The following is a 19,242-nucleotide window of genomic DNA, read 5'->3' as shown; positions in this document are numbered from 1 at the left end:
TGGATAAGGAATGGGGTATTGAGTAGAGTGTGTCAATGGGGGAAAAGTGTTTATAATCACTGAACTTCCACTCAGCTTAATTTTCCAAGCAGAAAATTGGCGGGGGATGGGGGGAAGGGTCTCCAGCAGGACTAGTTAAGACAGTACCTAGCCTCAAACTTCAAATGTTTCGGGTCTCCTAAACAAATCTATAACTCACTTAAACTGGCCTCTCCCCACCACCTGCTTTCAATTTATGTAACACATACTGGCCCTGTTGTCTGGTATGTGAACATGCTGATCTTCTATTCTCATGGGAAAGAAGTGCTGGCTAATGTACCGTACAGCCCTGAGTTCCAGAACATTGATATGAAGGGTGGACTCCTAGGTGGTCCACATGCCCTGTACAGTATGATACTGTAGTTGACCTGCCAGTCCAAGGAGAGATGCATCCAAAACTACTGTAAGAGTGGGAGGGGAATGATCGAAAGGAACCCCATAGCACATCTTGTTCAGATACTTCCACTAACACGCTTCGAGGGACAGAGACCAACTTGTTCAGATTGTCCTTGTTGGGGATATAGTCTGACCTGAGCCAGGTTTGGAAGCAGAACAAATGCAAGCAGCGTGCACCTGTGTCACATTACACCTTACCTATTACGAACATAAGCAAGAGTCGGGATCTGGCCATGACATGGGGACTACACCTTGAAGAGCCACTTGGTGAGATAAGGAAAGACCATTACTCCCCATTGGTGAAGGTGGGCAACAAGTAGTGCCGTAACTGGAGCGCTGCGCAGATAAAATATTTGTATCTGCATCCAATCCGCAGACACGGTTTGCAGATATCCACATCCCCAGAATGTATGTTGTCTATGTGCCCTGTAATTGACGAGGAACTTTGAAGGATATAAAGCTTCTGCGTCAAATCCTTCTGCAAGATATTCTGGTTTTGGTCATCAGTTTTTCGCCTAGGGTTAAAACGCTTAGTTCAAAAAAATTATTTTTCCTAATCAGTCATGTTTTTGTGGCACCTTTTAAATTGTCCCCTTCTTTCCCCGCCCCCCCCCACCCTTTTTTTTTTTCTGCACAGTGGTTAAAATCATCGTAATCAAACCTGCATTTTCTCCCATACCAGCAGGCGGGAAATTATTAGAGGATTCTAAAAACATGTAATATATATATAAGGTTCTCTTCATTATCTAGTTCCAGTACGCCAATACAAGTTGTTGATTAAGTCTGTCAGGTCTTTCTGGCTTCCAACTGCATGCATTTCCCTATGTACTTGTGTATATATAGGTTGTCCTAAAATAAGACTTCAGCACTTAAAATTTTCTCCTCAAACTGCGATAGTTCACATGAACACAATCCGCAACAGTTCTACAATGTAAGTCTAATTAATTTTATATTACTTAATGACTATCTAGATATTGAATGGATCTATAATTTCTTCAAGATTTATGTGAAGTACTTGCATCTCTAAAGAAGTGAGACTGCGTCATATTGCCTATTTTTCTATTGCTAGGGAGACTATAATCTGCTTTTGTTAATGACAGACATATATGAACTGAGTAACACTGTGCCATTCCAGGTCTGGTGGCTGACTTCCTTGTAGCTCTTGGTTTTATCCATACCTTTTTGTAGAAGTCAGGCATGGAAGCTGATGATTACTGTTCAGATTACAATCATTTTGAAATCCTTAACGCTTCCTTGTAAGCAGATATTTAACTTCAGTGGGCGCTCTCTTAGAATCCTTGCTTGCTTTTTAGTTAACTCTTCCCCAGCATTCTCTTACGTGGTTACTTTGTTTTTGTATCCTGACATAGCACAGAATATGGCAATACAGAGTATACTAACACTTATTCTCTTCCAAATGTGATCACTATATTCCTTCTCTACCATCCTGGAAATTCTATTCCTGTTCATGCAGCTGCTCTTCTTCATGCCTTGCAGTCTTCCCCGTCTCCTTTCAGACACTTAATCTTCCCAGTGTTTATACAGGCACCATATGTGTGTCCACACATGGTCATCATCTTTGCACTTTGTCATGTAATCCTCCTTCCATTAATATTAGAGATCTTAGACTTGTAATAAAGCCTCATCCAGATGATGTTACCATTTTTCCATTCCATAATCGGTTACTGTATGAATTTCCTTTCCTTTCTCAAAACATGGTGGTGTTCCAGCTGGCCATATGTGATAACCTTATTCATTTTCCTGCTGCCTTTGCATTACTCTGCCATTTTTAGGTAATGTTCCCTGCTAGGCCATCACTTGGATGTATAGTAAACTTCCATGTTCTTGGTCAGAAAAATCATTTTCCTTTCTAACCTGCACACTGAGCCATAAGTATGTTCCTTTTTCAGCATTGGCCATTTCAAAAACATTTCAGGTGATCTCAACCCTTTACGTAGCCTATAATGTTCGATTAGGAAATAACTTTTTTCTGTTTGTTACCATCCTTTGCTGTGGTAAACAGGTGACCTACATTTCTCATGTAATTCTTTTATGTACTACAGATGTTAACATTATTGAACTTTGTGCCCCTACTTGTGAACATCACTATAGGTAGACTTGCTTTCTGTGAACTAGATAAATGTTCATGTTCTGCATAACCCTTTACATGTTTCTATCTCCTACTATAGCATAAGGTCTTCCCAGCATCATGCTTTTGATTCCGAATCCCAGTGGCTTCTTTCAATGTGTATAGCCATAATTACAGAGGAATGCCTGTTGGAAACAATCTAAGACAAAGGCAATAATAGAAAAATGGTCATGACATTGCATACTGGTCACTTACAACAGACATGATGTGCGTTGGAGGAAAGATGAAGCATGTTCCTCCTTGTATGGACTCAAGCTGAGACATTGTTTACTATAGCTGGGATGGCAAGGCAGGAATCTCTGAAGTAGTTTACTCAGCAGGTATGATGACAGCAGGTGAATGTCTAACTTCTACAGTGCTCCCAACTCTAAACAGTTCAAAACCAGAGTTGGCAGTATTATTGACTCCCCGGTGGCAGTACTATGACCTGTTCAGAAGCACAACAGGAATTCCTTCTGTTACAACTATTTAAATTTTCTTTCCCTGTAAATAGTATTCTGCCCAGCCAAATGTCAACTCCTGTACTACTTCCTGGCAGACTGTGATTCTCCCCTCAAAACAGCATTTTTTTCTTTAAATTTCTCTGCATGCTCTTTCCTTTTTTCAAGCTCAATCTCCCCCTGTGCACTCTGCTGGCTACTGTTTCCTTGCTGCTTTGTTCTCTGCAAGTTTTGTTCTTCTCCCTTTTCCATTGTCAGTGACTATGAATTTGCTGTGTTACTTCCTTGTCACATCATACTTCAGCTTTTTTGACCCACATTTTGCTACAGACAATTCATCCTTCTCCATGCACATAGAGTATGACAGATTTCTAGCTGGCATAAATTGATTTAGCCGCATTCATGTCAACAAAGCTTGGGATTTGGGATTGTCCTATGTATTTATTGAATGCCTGCTGTTCTTCATGAACACTGTATTCATGAACATAGTTCTCTAAACTGTGAGATAAAAGTAGGCAGTAATCTTTATACAGGGCAGTTGGTTGGACAGAACTGTTAGCTTCCATCGCTTGGTTATAATGGTACAAATTGCATACTTTCCCTTTTGTGTTGAAAATGGAGAAACTATAGCAGCAGAAGAGGTCGATAACTAAATAAATAAATGCCATTAACCACCCACATCCTTCTTTATATAGTAATAACTACTTGAATTTGCAGTTCCAGACTGTACTTTTCATTCAGAGATGTTCATGGATGCATGTGTCAAATGTTCAGATCATAGTGGCTATGGAAGATAACAAATTTACTGATCCAAAAAAAAATGCCAACTGTAGAAGGGGGAAGTGGGGTGGCTGAGTTGGGGTGCAGGGACACATGGGTATGGGCACAGATGTTCCTGACTGAATGAGAGAGGCTAGGGGTCAGCCAGGGTCTGCAGAGGGGAGGCTGCCTAACAATCCTCTCTTCCCCCCCACCACCACAAAAAAAAACCCTGTTGCATACTTGTCCCACCCATATCCAGCAACCCTCCAAGTTCACATGCAGGCTCTTTCCCAGCAATTACTTCCCTCTCCCTCAGATCCTCCATTACTCCTGACTCCCCCAAGCCTTTGCATGACATCTAAGGGGTGCAGGAAATACGTTTCTGTATTGTAGTTTAAATGAATTATTACTCAGAGTTCTGTATTAATATGCCTAGTAAGGAATCTATTTGTCAAAAAACATTTCCTGAATCTTTTTTTGTCTGTATTGTTACAGACATACTTGCTGACAGGTATTTTGAAATGAATTACCAAAATAATTGAAACTGGTGTGATTATATTGTTGTTTTGATTAAAATATGCAGAATTTTGATTTCTGCACCAAAAAAAAAAAATTCTCCCAGGAGTAAGCTTATAGCAAAAATTCTTGTTGTTGGTCCCTAAGTGTCTGACCTTGCACTTTGCACTATTAAATTTCATCCCATTTGTATTTCAGTTTTCAAGGTCATCCAGATCTTTTATGGCATTCTGGTCCTCCTTCTTATTGGCAATACTGCCAACTTTGTGTCATCCACACATTTTATTAGAGCACTCCCACTTTTTGTGTCAGATCAGACCCTGAGAAACTGCAGTAGTAAATGCCCTCCAGCCTGACATTTCACCTTTCATTATGATTTCTTGTGGTCTCCCCTTTAACAATTTCCTTATCCACTTTTGAATTCTCATATTAATCCCCATCTTCTTCAATTTAACTAATTTCCTATGTGGAACTGTATCAAATGACTTCCTGAAATCCAGGTAGATTAGATCTACTGCATTTCCTTTGTCTAAAAAAAAAAAATCAGTTATATTCTCAAAGAGGGGAATTGGGTTGGTTTGGAAAAATCTCTTTTGTAAAACCATGTTGTATTTTATCCCAATTACCATTCACCTCTCTGGCCTTAACTATTTTTCTCTTTCAAAATTTGTTCCAAGACCCTTGCATACAATTGCAGTCAAATTTACAGGCTTCTAGTTTCCCAGATTACCTTTTTTCCCTTTCTTAAAAAGAGTAACTACATTAGCAATTCTCCATTCATAGAGTGCAATCCCTGAGTTTATAGATTTATTAAAAATCCTTGCTATTGAGCTATTTGATGTGCCAGTTCCTTGAATATTCTTGGATGGAGATTATCCAGGCCACTGATTAAGTCCCATTAAGAAGAGTTTGAGTTCCACCTCAAATGTGGTAATTTCTACTTCCATACCTTGTTCCCATTCACCACTCCTGCACTCTTCATTTGCCTTATAAAAAAACTGAGGCAAAGTATTTGTTTAGGTGTTGGGCCATGGCTAGATTATCTTTCATCTCTACCTCATCCTCAATGCTTAGTGGTCCCACTTCTTCTTTCCGTGTTTTCTTTTTCTTTTTTTTCCTATGGCTATAGAACCTTTTACTGTTGGCTTTACTTTCCTTTGCAAGGTCCAACTCTTCTTGGCTTTTGGCAGGTCTCACTTTATCCCTACACTTTCTAAATGCCAAGAGGTAGCTTTCTTTGCTGATCCAGCCCATCTTCCATTCCTCACAGGCTTTCTTCTTTCTCTTGATAATCTGCTTGCTCATCCAACTTGGTCTGCCACCTTTCCCTGTGAATTTTTTCCCCTTGCTTAGGATGCAGTCTTCTGATAGTTTCTGCAACTTTGATTTAAAGTAATTCCAAGCCTCCTCCACATTCAGATCCTTGAGTTCTTCAGTCCAGTCCATTTCCTGAACTAATTCCTTTAGTTTTTTACAGTTAGTCTTTTTGATATCAAGGACCCTAGTTCCAGATCTATTTTTGTTTATCCTTCCATTTAGTTTAGTTTAAACTGAATTAGCTCATGATGACTTGAACCAAGGTTGCTCTTCTATGAGGTCCTCACTACTTACCAATACCAAATCTAAAATGGCATCCTCTCTTGCTGGTTCAGTGCCTATTTGTGAAAAGCACATTTTTAATGGTTCTTCAACCAAGAACAGGTTTATTTCTTTGACTTTTTTTTAGCCAGCACTATCACCAACAGCACCGTACCCAATAACACCCACTAGAGCCTGGCTCAGCTGTGATGGAGAGGAAGCAGTGTCTCTTGCTGAATCACAAAATATAGCTACTTCAGGTGTTTGCCTCCAGGGAGATATTCCATTTTAGTACTAAACCAATCTGATCCTCTTTAGGGAGTGACCAGTGTCATGTGATGTGATCTGCTGCATTGTGTGATATGGCTTTGGAGGCCTTTAAAAAATCTTCACCAGGGAAAACTACAGTATAAATGAGAATCATGGAAAATTTTTCTAGTGGTTCCACCAAAGTCTGAAGCATAGTGCTCCCTCCCCCCAACATACACACTTGGATTTTGTATATGATTATATTTTCTTTTTTGATGAGAACAATGTGTTTTCATATCCATCTAAACCAACCCATAATCATAGTTTCAGTAGATAATAGACAGCTAGAGAAACTAATGCCAATAACTTTGTGGGGAGGTCAAAAGGATATTGATGCCTGTTCTTGTCACACACCATCCTTTATTCTCAACCTTTCCTCAATTTCTGGCATCTTCCCCAAGAGGTGATAAGGGTTTCTCTATCTGTGTCAACTTTATCGATTTTTATTTTCCATCTCAATGAGTTAAATGCCATCAGTCACTAAACCTGAGAGAGTTTACCTTCAAACACATGAACTGCTGTCAAAAAAAGTGTAAAACAAATTTGTTGTGTAAAGCAGGGCTTCACAGGGAGGGGTGGTGGCATGAGGCAAGGGCTATTCTCTTGTGAACAACTTTCTCTTATTGACCCTAATATTGCACAGGGAAAAAATTTAAGGGTTTTTGTGAGCTTTATTGCTAATGATCATCTAACAAATTGTTCTTCTGACACTCTGCCTTAGTCAAATTTCAGCAAAGCAACAGATTAGATTCACTGGTTGCTAGACAACATCCTGTTTTCAGAAGGGGTATCCAGTTGCTGCAATCACTTAATGGGGGGAGAGAAGAAGAACTTGTCAAAGACAAATTGCTCATAAATTAGGAAGGATGGTTCTGCTTGAAATTTAAACTTACTCCTCCCCAAACACATCATGTATAATCTGGCTCTGAAATATGGATTAGGATAAAACTCAAATCCTAAATCATGGGTTCTTGCACTGTGGCCTGTCTAATTTTACTACTTAATATCAGGCTTCCTTACTCTGTGTGAAGGTCAGCAACAATGTCACCCAGAAGCAGCTGCTCGTGAGCTTTTCAGAAAGTACCACGATTAGCTCACCTAATTTAGTGAAATAAGCAAGTTGTACTACTTTGAACAAGTACGTATTGAGTTCTCATTAGTACATAGGTGCTGGCATGGTCCTGTATTTGTATTTCTAAATGGATTTGTTTATAAAGAAAGAAAAAGTGCTTACTGAAATGATACAGTGAAGTTTTTCCATTGACATTTTTATACCACCCAACTGTGCAGTTTGGATGCATAGTACATTGTTTACACAGAGGCAAAAAACAATTATGCAGAGATCTCCGCTATTATTCTCCCCCCAGGCCTCTCATCCCTTCTACAGCGTTGATTTAAAAGGAAAGACGGGGAGGACGTTGAGACTAGACTGTCACACAGAACTTAGTTGTCTCTAAATGGGGTCCAGGTTGTCTCTTAAACCAATTAGGAGGGATGGCCCGGTGACTAGATGTACTCGTTCAGGATGCTGGGAAACCCAGGTTCAATTCCTTGCTCTGCCACAGACTTTGTGTGACCTTCGGCAAGTCGCTCAGTTGTGGTTTGCTTTAGTTACTGGCTAACCTCACAGGTGCTGAGCGTATAAATACATTAAAGATGATGGGGTACTCAGATTCTAAAGTAGTTGGAGCTGTGTCAATATGTTGGATCTCTCCACAACCAATAATTTTATCTAAGAGGAGGGTACGTCTCCACTTTTTGCTGAGGGGGACGGGGGTGGCAGTCCCAGCTTGAGGAGACCTATCGTCATTAACTAGCTCAGCTAGCACGCTAAAAACAGAGGGTAGCCACGGTGGTGGTGGGGAGGGGATCGCTTCCCTAAGTACAGACCTACCCAAGACACTAGGAATGTACTTGAGAGGCTTGACCCCAGTGGTACTGTGTCTACACTCTAATTTTAGTGTGCTAGCTTGATCAGAGCTATTCTGGGCTGGGTATGTCTCCTCAATGTAGATATCAGACTCCCAGTTCAAACCGTAGATGTAGCATGAGACGAGCCTATGCCTGACTTTCTCAAAATTCATGTTTCCTAGAGTTAGCTGAATAGATGGATTAGTTTATGAACACCGTTAGTGCTATGAAGTCTCTTTGGGCTTGAAGATTGCAAAGTGAAGCAGAGTGACTGCCTGAGATGAACTGTAGTCACGGGAAGATATGTGAGGGGGAAGGGAATGGAATAAATTGAGCCAGCAGTGTGCTTTGGTGTTGCACAAAACACATTAGAACACATAATCTCCATCCTAAAGAACTTGCTGTCCAAATTTGCCAAATTGAGACCTAGAATTCACCACATGGCAGATTTATCACAGGAAAGCGCTGGGATTTAATGCATTATTTCCTAACTAGATGGAGTTCATGTGACTAGCTGTCCTGAATTATTGTTTTTTAAAATTTGCATGAGGACGATGTAAGCTGTTGTAATGGCAAAAGTAGATATAGTACAGGATGGTATCCCTTTTATACAGCAATATGAATTTTTGCTGTATAAATAAGGGGGGGCGTGATAATCTTAGGTTACGTAGCATAAAATGGTTACTTGGCACATGACCTGCAAAGGGCTATTTCCATTTGAATTCAGAAAAGAGAGGGAATGAGACCTTATGCAAGTTACCACGGTGGAATGATTATCACGATAATTTAAATGAGAGGTGTTAATTAGATAAGAGAATTTCAGATAGGGTTTGGAAGAGAGACATTTTTAAATACACAAGATGAAACTTCAGTAACTGAGGGCCCAGTCTTAGTACTATAGTCAATACGAATTTTTCCACAGACTCAAATGGGAACAAAATGCTTTCGCAAGCTAATGGTCTAACACAGCAATCAATGGTATTTCTGTGTATTAACACAAGAACATCATCCAACAGTGGTGTATTGACCTGGGTAACTTACTTGCCCCCATTTCTAGGAGAAAAACAACTCTTCCTACAGGCTATACCTTCTCAACACTTGGGGCTTCAGGCCAAAATATCACGATCTCTAACAAGTGATCGGGGGCTACCTTAGCAAATTTGAGTACCAAGCTGAAGAGAGTGCTTAGGCAGCCTCTCAACAGCTAGCTTTTGCTGGTATTCGTTGTAGGGATTGTATTTAGCCCAGAAACTGGTGGAAAACCAGGCACAGGGAACTTGAAAGGGAAAACCTTAGGATGATGGAGGCGGCTACACAAGAGGTTCTGCGAAGGGGCCTGTGATGGCATACTGATAGTGAGTTTCTCAGACATTGTCACCTGTGAGGACACCCATAGTAAGACCACTTCTTGCCCACCATCCCAGACAATCCTTGCAACACCTGGACATCTGTTGATGTACTGTACAGAGATGTTAGATACATTTCTCTTAACGCTCTTGGGTGCATCAGGCTGAGAGTGAATAAAGGAGCTTTTACCAATTCTAGTCGGTCTCCTTGGAAAAGAGGCCAGTGTGTAATTTGAGAGTTGTTCAGATAGCTTCTGTCTCAACCTAAGGTGCTCATCAGATGGAAGTAGTTGCAGTAATCCCATAGTCTATTGTATATAGTGTGGAAATAGTGTTATCTTCCTGTGAACAAGTTTTAAATATGTCAGATCTTACAAATAGATAAATGATTTCATGTAGGGGATACTGGTTTACCAACCAAGATCTACTGCTGGCTGTGTAACTTTATAAAAAGAAAAGGAGGACTTGTGGCACCTTAGAGACTAACCAATTTATCTGAGCATAAGCTTTCGTGAGCTACAGCTCACTTCATCGGATGCATCACTTTATGTAACTTTATGTAATAGTTATGTGTAACTTTATGTAATAGTAAGCAAATGGGAGGATAAAGCATCACAGTATACCTTGACTTGAACTAGTATAGTTCTAATTTAAGCATCGTTGTATAATAGTAATTGTAATACAGTTAGTAAGATTTAATGACTTCCCTACAGTATGCTAGATAATAGGTACCTGCCTAAACTCTCGTAAACCTCAGATGTGTTGTGCTTGTTCAGTTCCTATTCTTGCTATAGAGGCTCTTTCTGTTTACCTTTCCGTTGTCTGTTTGTTCTTTACTCTTTCTTCCTCAGCTTGTCTTCATTGCTCTCTACTATTGTCCTTTTCTTAAAACTAGGACACTTTTGTGATAGCTACTTGTTAAGAAAATTAAGGAATTTATTCTGTTAGCACTGTTGTGCAAATTGATTTAATTACCTAATGAGACTGTGCGATCATTGGAATGCATTCAGCAATCTGAAATCACTAACTGAGCGTGTGCCTTCCTTGTGACAAACTTGTGAATAAAAAAAGCGCACATGCAAAAAAATATGTGCAAAACTAAATAGTCTTCTGGGAGATATTGACCATGTAAAATACTCTAAGTGGAATAAAAGCATCTTGAGTAATTGGAAAAACTGTTCGATATTGGGGTTTTAGTTTACAAATCACTAAGTACCATAACAATGTTGCTTTGTTAGGCTAGTAAATTCAGTCACAAAAGAAATTATTGCTTTGTGTAGTGTACACTAAGTAAAATTTTCAGAAGCACCAGAGTGATTTGGGAGTTTACCATTAAAAAGAACTCCAATTCCTAATTCACTCCAACACTTTTACCTAGTTTGATTAAAGTTAAATATAAGAAAACCAGCAGTCCCTTTTTACTATAAGTAGTTAACATTTGAATACCTTCTCCTAGGGCGAAGTATTGGTATGAAATTCTATGGCACTCTATCCCTATTATAGTGTGGAAATTTGTTATGACTTGGCTTCCAGGAGTGCCATGAATACAATTCCTCTGGGTTGACTAGCCTCTGCAGAAGTCCAGTGAACTACGAAGCTGAGACTGAGATGTTGTTTGTTGAGTTAAGGAACTTCAGTGAGTTTTAAACTATTAAGGCTGTCTTCACTGCAATAGTTAGCTTGAGTTAGTACCCTTGAACTACTCCATTTGAGCAAGCCTCGTCAACCTCCTTTTCCTCCTGAAAGATGCTCTGTTCAGACACTTGTCAAGGCAGAATGCTTCCTCTCATTTTATTGCTTTGAAGAAAGCACTTGTCAAACCTTTCTCCAGTATTGCAATGTAAACTTTCACTATCACTTTTGTTCCCTGCAGAGAGAACGCTTCCCTTTGCAAAGCCAATACAGGGAGAAAGAAGCTGGAAATTTGCAGAACATAGTAAGTAATATGACTATATGTATTGAGCCAGAGCACTGAGCCTTCATTAAAGAATCAGTGGACTGATCTTGGTTCTTACAGTGAGTTTTTCACTTTTTTTTTTTTTTTTTTTTTTTTTGACACAAAGAGCTCCAGATTACTTGTCCATCCTATTCAGTAACAATTTAACAAGTAGAATTGCTGTCCATGTGGCATCTGAGTTTCAAACAGCATGAACTAAAAGTTAATGGCTGGGAAATAAGACCAAAGCCAATACTTACATTCATGTCATTTTGTAGTTGGCTTAATGTCTGTGCTTTTTCATAGTCTTTTTTGTTAGTTTTCCTTTAATAGGAAATTGATTTTAGTCATAATGTATCTAAGTTCTTGGAAGATATTTTCCATGTCCCCTTTTTGTAATGTAAGTTATTTCATTGAATCACTAGTGACTAAGGAACATGCATTAAACTATTATAAGGGGCTTATGGCAGAATAAAAGGTGGGTGCTGATGGTAGTAATTACAGTCTTCACGTGATGTGCTGTGGAAGCAGTATTTGAAGAATGAAATTGTTGATGCTTTTTAATGTACGGAGTTGTTTGTAATTTTAGAAATCAATAAATGGCAGGCAACCTAATTACGAAGATGAAAATCCATTGAGCCAAGACAACCTTCAGCAGATGTACCCAGTTCACAAGCAGATACGTTACAAAGATTGGAGCAGCAAGTACCATCAAAACCCAGGAACTGGAAGAATCTACATTAATCCTAGAGAACACTATGTGTGATTGCTTCCCCTGCTGTGAATTTTTATACAGAATAAATTGGTGTTAGATAACTTAAAATTTTGAGAAGTCTGCAAGCTTAACGCTTGTTGATTATAGGACAAGGACGTACCCTAGTGTGTTTTAGCAGTTCCTAAAGAAGTAGGTACAGAGCCAATTAATAGTCTTTTTGTGTGTGTGGTGAGAGATGGTGAGAAATAGGCAGCAGAAAAGATACATATTTCTGGAACAACTCTTGCATTTGTGACTTTGATTGTGGATTTACTTTTTCAGTAGCATAGTGCTTATCTGTATTGTACTGTTAAAATCCCAGTGTGTGTTGATAGCTGAAGGGATCCTCCAGAAGAAGAGCCTCAGCTGCCTGTGTTAACCTCACCAGATTTAAGAAATGCCAGCCCATTCATCTGTAATTCAAATGTGCGTTAAATTAATTTAGAATCTATTTCCCTAATTCGTTCTTAGGGATTTCTCTCTCTCTCTCTCTCTTCCCTCCCGCCCACCCCCAAAGTGGATGTGCTTAATACAATTACAGTGCCTGTGTACAAAAAATGAGGTATGAGCTGGAGGGAAAATGTACATCCTTTGTGTCAAGTGAGAAATTTGTGTCTAGGTTGTGGGGTTTTGTTTCATCTTTTAAGACACTTTAGAAGCATCACTACTGGTAAATAATTTTAATGAGATACTGACAGTACTTGACCACAGCTTCTGATTCCCTCCCCCATTACCTCTATTCCCCATTCCAATAAACAGTCAGGTGCTGGTCTGTTACTGTGCTTTCTGGACCAATACTGCCTGTCTACCCACCTCATAAGTGCTGTTCAATTCTTTTCTGCCATGAGTCTCAGGTCGCATGTTCTTTTTTTTCTTCCCTTAGCTCCCAGTTCACACCTCCCCAGACTCAGTCTACCAAACCTAAATCTAGCTGCTAGAATCAGATCATATCTGTTTCTTATCTGGTTTAAAACATTCCCACAAACTGCACATATGCACCCCCATCTTGCCCACTCAGAACTCCAGACACCAAGACCTAATTCTCAGTGGTCCCTAGCAATAAAGTAAACAGGAGCTGTGGATGCTCAGTACAGAAGAAAAGCAAGCTATCTGTTAGCTAGGGCCATATCTACTCTGTTGTTTGCTGACAAAATAAATTCCAATAGTAGCAATGGGGGTGGGGGAAAGAACTTCACTCTAGCTGTGGGCAAGTTTAACGCTGTCTTCTAACCCTGACCAGAGCAGATGGAAGTAATAGTGTTGTGAAATAGCTCGTGAATGTGAATGGCTTGCCCAAGCTAGTAATAACACAGGTGACACTGCACTGGTGTTGGTAACCGTGGAAACCTGTGTGCAAATACAATTTGTGTTGAAAAGGCACAGTGCTCTTGATGAGTACAAATAAGTTTCCTGTCAGTTAAAGAACCTGCACAGATAAGCCTGTGTGGTCAATTTGAGAATTTTTTTTTATTTGTCTAATTTAACAGGGCAAGAAATGGGACACTGAGTACAGATAACTTTAAAGACTTTAACTTGGATACGAGGGCATAAAGGGGAGTGAGCGTTCTGGAATACAAAGGAAGTGTCTCAATAGACACTAGACAATTTATTCCATAGCTAACTTACTAGGACATTTGAAAAGAGTAATCCCCCTGAGCATTTACCCACTTGAGCTAATTTTCATTCCAAGTGTGCACGCTCGTCTCAGACAATGGATTTACTGCTGGTTTTGTAGACAGTCAAAGATACTGGAGTATTTTTTAGCTGCTGTATTAGCAAATCATATGTATGGCACAGAATCACAGGCATGCATTGTCTGTCCTTAAAATTGTGACTAGCGAATCATCTAAAACATGAGTTTTATAAGTAACTGACTAATTATGCTGGTTGATGGTAGGGTAATTTATTTTACTGTAGTATCTCCAGCCTTTCATAAAATGAATGTTTAAATGAAAGTTACATATTGGGTGGTAGTCAAAGCATGGTTCCCACTGTAAAGGTTTCTTCATGCCTTGAGCCACCGGTTTGAAAAAGGAGTTGCGTCTTTATCTCTCCTAAAGTTTTCTTAGTTTTTTCTAAACATACGTTTGTCAGGTTTCCCAGCTCAACAACTACCACCTTAACATGCTTTTTGTATTGGTACCATTGTAACAACTTGCTTCGCAACACAGCAAAATGTATAGGGCTTCAATTCTGAGATTAGTTCCCAGGGGGCCCCCTTACACACACACACACACCCACACCCACCCCCCATTCGGGCTCCAGGCTTCAGCTGCAGGGCACTGAGTCTTGGAGCTTTAGCCCTGAGGAGAGATGGGGGCACCAGGGCTCAGGTCTTTAGCCCCCCGGGGAAGGGGGCACCAGGGCTCCTCTCTGGTAGGCTCTGGCTGCATTTAAGCCTTGAATATAGCTACTAGGAACTGGTATACTGAAACTTCATTGACAATGCAGCAGAATGAAAGCTGAGATTGATCACAATGAAATGCAGCATGAAAAGTCTGCTTAGAGTGAAAATTCTCTCCAAAAAATGAAGGTTTCCAGTGTGTTTGCCCATAATCCATTAACTTTTCATCTTTGTTTTACTAAAATTTGATTCCATGACACAATCTCATACAAGGGTCATTAACAATTAACTGTGGTGGCAGAAGAGGGCAGCAAGATTGGTTCCAAGTACTGAAGGGGGATTTTCATTTTGCAGCCCTTGTATATAGCCTGTCAGAGATGGAAGTAGGGAGACTGTCTGGCTTCCAGCATTGTTGTAAGGGGCCTGAAGTGCAGGCATTTTGTGTTGAACACCAGTTTATATGATGTCCGTGTATACTGTGTGCGATGCACTGTGGCAATTGGAAAAATAGGGAAGAGTGGGAAAACCTGAGAAAGCAGCAGTTCTGCCACCATTGCATAGATGCGGAATACATGTGGCGGTGAGAAACAGAAGTGGGGAGAAGACACAGAGCGGTTTTCAGTTGAAAAAAATACTCACTGTGCGAGTTTCTCTCGCTTGTTTCTCTGCAATGATCCCAGTGCTTTCGCTCTACCTTGCATGATGGCAGATGAAGCAGCTTGGCTTGTTGCTTCCTTTCTCACTGATTAAAACTTCAGTTCACGAGGGCCCAGGAGACAGTAGAACAAGGAAGAAAAGAGCAGCCATGAACTTGACGGGCAGAGAATGTCTTCAGCACTCTTAGTTCTGGGAACATAAAAGGATGTTGGTGACTTTTCATCTGTTTCCCCTTCAGGCATCTTTTAAAGGTCTGAATAGAAACAATTTGCGTTTACGAAGCACTCCTGAGCTGTAGATCTCAAAGCTAGTGGGTGGGGGAAATAAGTGGCTGGGTACTTACTGATGACTTCCTCCTGACGTGAGGAAATGCATACCCACAGAGACTCGGTATTGAAAAGGTCGATACAGGAAAAAATAGCTGCCGCAATGTTTAACCCTTTAGAAGTTGGGATAACATCTCGGACAGAACTTAAACATTCAAGTCCATGGTTGGAGGAGCTGGAGGAAAATAATGAAATAAAAGCAGGTGCAGGAAAATGTACTGCAGCACCTACTCATCCATTGTTAAAACAGTGCTGCCGCTGTGGCAAATGCTGCCCAACAACTCAGTGGAGCAGATTCCAACTGAATTGTGGCCACCGAGGTCTCTGCCTCCTTAACTCTCGCTAACAAATTCTGATACATTGCTAAGTGGCGTTACTTGGATACGCAGGCTGCTAGGAAAAGTGCCCCCCCACATCGTCTTGTCCTTAAGACGGTTATCGTTATACATGTGAATGGAAGTTTTGTTTGTTACAGGCCAAGTCTTTAGTGTACTTACCCTGAAGCTGATGGAGTTACAAGAGGAACGCATTTCACATCAAAAGCGGTCCATTTATGAGCTTAGATAACTGAAGTTTTACCACTTGCCCGTTTACATTCATCCCCGTAAGCAGAGCTGCAAAAGTTAGATCTGGATTCCCGTTGCCCCAAAGATGAAGTGTGTTTGGATCGAGGGCTGTGGTTCAAACACATCCTAAATAACATCCGACAGCAAATATACGTTTTATCTGGCTGAAGTACTCTTGTACTACTGTACTCTTAATTAAAGAAAAACTTTATGCAAGACACAGATGAGACAGATGGCTGACAAAGTATTTGTGAAAGTTGGATTTATATAAGCAACAGATATTTAAGGCACTTGTTCATGAATGTAGATGTTAAAACCAAAAACAAATCTAATCAAACAAATACTGAAAGCTGGAAAACCTGGTATGTAAGGTTGTGTGTGAACCTCATTAATTCACACTCGCTGGGGCTTTTATGGTAGATTACTTCAATTTGTGAAGCACTTGATAAATGTGCAAATACACCTCTATATCAATATGCTCATGATCTTAATTGCAATTTAATAGTCTAAATATACCAGTGTTAGTGTAACATTTGAATAATACTAGGTTACTATTAACCCCATATTTTTAATTACCATATGGATTGTGATTAATTTACTTGCCTACTTATTACCATTGGTATAATGTATTAAATTGAATTTTCTTTCCGGCTGTTGTTGATTTTGAGTAGCATTCTGTTAGTGAATAATCAGATAAAAACAATAAAATAAATGTTAACACATAGGAAGGATTTGGGAAAATGTAGCTAAAACTTACAGTATTAGACAAAGTGTAGAAGTAAATAAGCTGCCCATTTTATGTTAGTAATATGCAGTGTCACCACAGCCTTCCACTGCTCAATCGTAGGGTACATGAGGAGAGGAAGATAACCAGTGTGTTACAGAAGCATAGCAGGCTTGTTGATTGGTGAAGTAGGGTACTATTGTAGTTGAGGGTGAAGGGGGTTATGCCGTTGCCCTTAAAGTTTCTCTATGCTTCATGTATGTGAAGTTGGATAAACGAATATTTGTGGTATAAAAGATAATTTCTATAGTAACAATAAGGAATTACCTTTTGTTTGTTTGTTATGGGTAGCACCTAGGAACTTAAGTAAAGGATCAGGATACTAGTGTGCCAGGCATTGTACTAAAGATGAAGAGAGAACAAGCCCTGTCACAGACTGCTCACAATTCTACTTGTCAGAGAACACAACAGATGGATTAAACTGATTAATGTTGTGGGGTGGGGAAGATAGGAGGATAATGCAACAGTAGAACAAATAATTTGGTAGAAAAGCAGAAGTCACGGCACATCACTTGCCTAATAATTGAGAGGCAAGGGACAATAGAATACTGATAACTACCTTAAACAATAGTATGGCTCATATGTAATAACATTATATGGATTGGTAAAGAGTCAGTTGATTCTCTGTGATCCTCCCAGGTCAAGTCCAACAATCCTACTAAAAGTTGTCAGAGCTGCTTCAAATAAGGATTTCTCACTTGACTGCATTTGAGAGCTGGAACTTCCTAAAATAAGCATTGGTGAATCTCGTTGCATCTGGAGAGTACAGCCAACTTCTACCTGCTCCCTTGTTTTCTGCATCTCAACTTGATGGTATCCAGGAAGTCTCCGGTATTTGCATAATTTAGGAGTTATTAACCAGTAAGCAGGAGTTCAAGGATCTGTGTAGTTGATCTGATCACAAAGCTCATTTTTATTACCCTAGCCTCCTCAGACAGCCTTAGTCCCTGATAATCCTATTTTTGGAAGCTACCAACCGCTTGGCATCAGAAACATCCAAGTGGTATATTAACTGATGCCTGAAGTTTGAGTGAAAGCACTGACTAATGAATCCACGGAAGCAGGGGGAAAAATGCAGATACACATTTTCTTTGGCTTAAACAAAATATTATTCTGTTCAATATAACAATGGCTGTTCAATGAACTTCTTGTTGTCAGTTGTAGTACCGTGCCCTACTGAGCATCAGATCATAGACTGGTCCATGGCTTTGTTTCTGGGGAGAGGTGACACTTTACTTTAATCTTTCTACTAACTACTTAATTCGCCAGCAAAATGTTTCCATCATGGTTCTGGATTCCATATAACAATTTAATGTGTGGATTCCATATAACAATTTAATGTGTAGATTCCTCTGAGATGCGTATTAACAGTCCTCTAACAATCCCTCCCCACCCCCCATCAGACAAGTATGTCATCTTCTCCATCAATCCCCACCATATCTCTACAATGCACTTGGATATCAATCTGGTAGCATCATACAAGGATAACTCTAAATTTTGGTGGGAGTTGTGTACATGCAAGGACTGAGATCAAAGATTATTGCTGGCCCTGAAAGTAGTGGGTCTGAGAAGGGTGGTTTCCAAATCAAGTCTGTCTTGCTTTTCACTGTCATTGTCCTTGAGACCCAGCATATCTCAGTACAACACAATATGTAAACTGATTTTTTTTTTCATACTGTGGACCGTGTAATACAGGGAGAGTTTTGTGGTTCTGTCATGGCATTTGATTTTTGTGGCAAGTTTCCATATCATTCATAATTGTATAGCATCACCATGGCAGGGCAGCAATTGCTTATGTGGAAAAGTAATACTAAAATCTTATTTATTCTATTTTCTTAATCAACTTGAAAGCTGGAAATAACCCAGAGGAACCAGAACCATGTGGCCAGCAACTGTATGTAGACCACCAACGCTCCATGGGCCACAAGTTGGGAACCTTTGCTGTGAAGCATTGAGTGGGTCCATGCCAATAGCAAACTTTTTATTCTCTATTTCCTTTTTATGTAAAATAGAAAAAGGAAGACCTTGGCTGGAAAATCTCAGTGGCTGGCAGTTTTCAGGTGCTAAATGTAAAAAATCCTTTCTGTTTAAGCACACAACAAAGCACCAAAAGAACAGAATGAAATTTCAGGTGCAACAGATGAAGTACAATGGCTATGAATATTATTTTTTTTTAAAAATCCTTCATTTTATCCACTTCATTATTGGTTGGAAAAACAAGTTTGAATGTATAGTACAGCAACTTTCAAAGCTGTTGCTATATTTGCCATGTTTACTGTTACTACTGAAGCGGTTTGGTTCAGTCATGGGTAATTGAATACATATGATAATTTTTTACCCTACACCTTTTCATTTTGCTTTACAATATTCAGGAAACAATCCACTACCCTTATAGTCTTCTGATGTGGATTCATCTTTGAAGTTCTTTG

General features: G+C 39.7%; 1 protein-coding gene across 2 annotated transcripts in view; it reads left to right on the top strand.

The window, feature by feature from the left end:
- NECTIN3 (nectin cell adhesion molecule 3) overlaps positions 1 to 18,987 on the top strand; it is a 122,667-nt gene extending 103,680 nt beyond the window's left edge. Inside the window, exons 8-9 of one of the 2 annotated variants that reach the window (XM_037907406.2) lie at positions 11,320 to 11,382; positions 11,972 to 18,987. In XM_037907406.2, coding sequence (XP_037763334.1) covers positions 11,320 to 11,382; positions 11,972 to 12,148 — 240 coding nt within the window. In that variant the 3' untranslated portion in view covers positions 12,149 to 18,987. The remainder of the gene's footprint in view (positions 1 to 11,319; positions 11,383 to 11,971) is intronic. The other variant, XM_037907411.2, reaches the window with a different exon arrangement.
- The last annotated feature ends 255 nt before the right edge of the window (positions 18,988 to 19,242 follow it).

This window comes from Chelonia mydas, chromosome 1, assembly GCF_015237465.2.
Source record: "Chelonia mydas isolate rCheMyd1 chromosome 1, rCheMyd1.pri.v2, whole genome shotgun sequence".
NCBI lineage: Eukaryota > Metazoa > Chordata > Testudines > Cheloniidae > Chelonia > Chelonia mydas.
The sequence above is the reverse complement of the archived record's forward strand: the minus strand, read 5'-3'. Positions and strand labels throughout refer to the sequence as shown.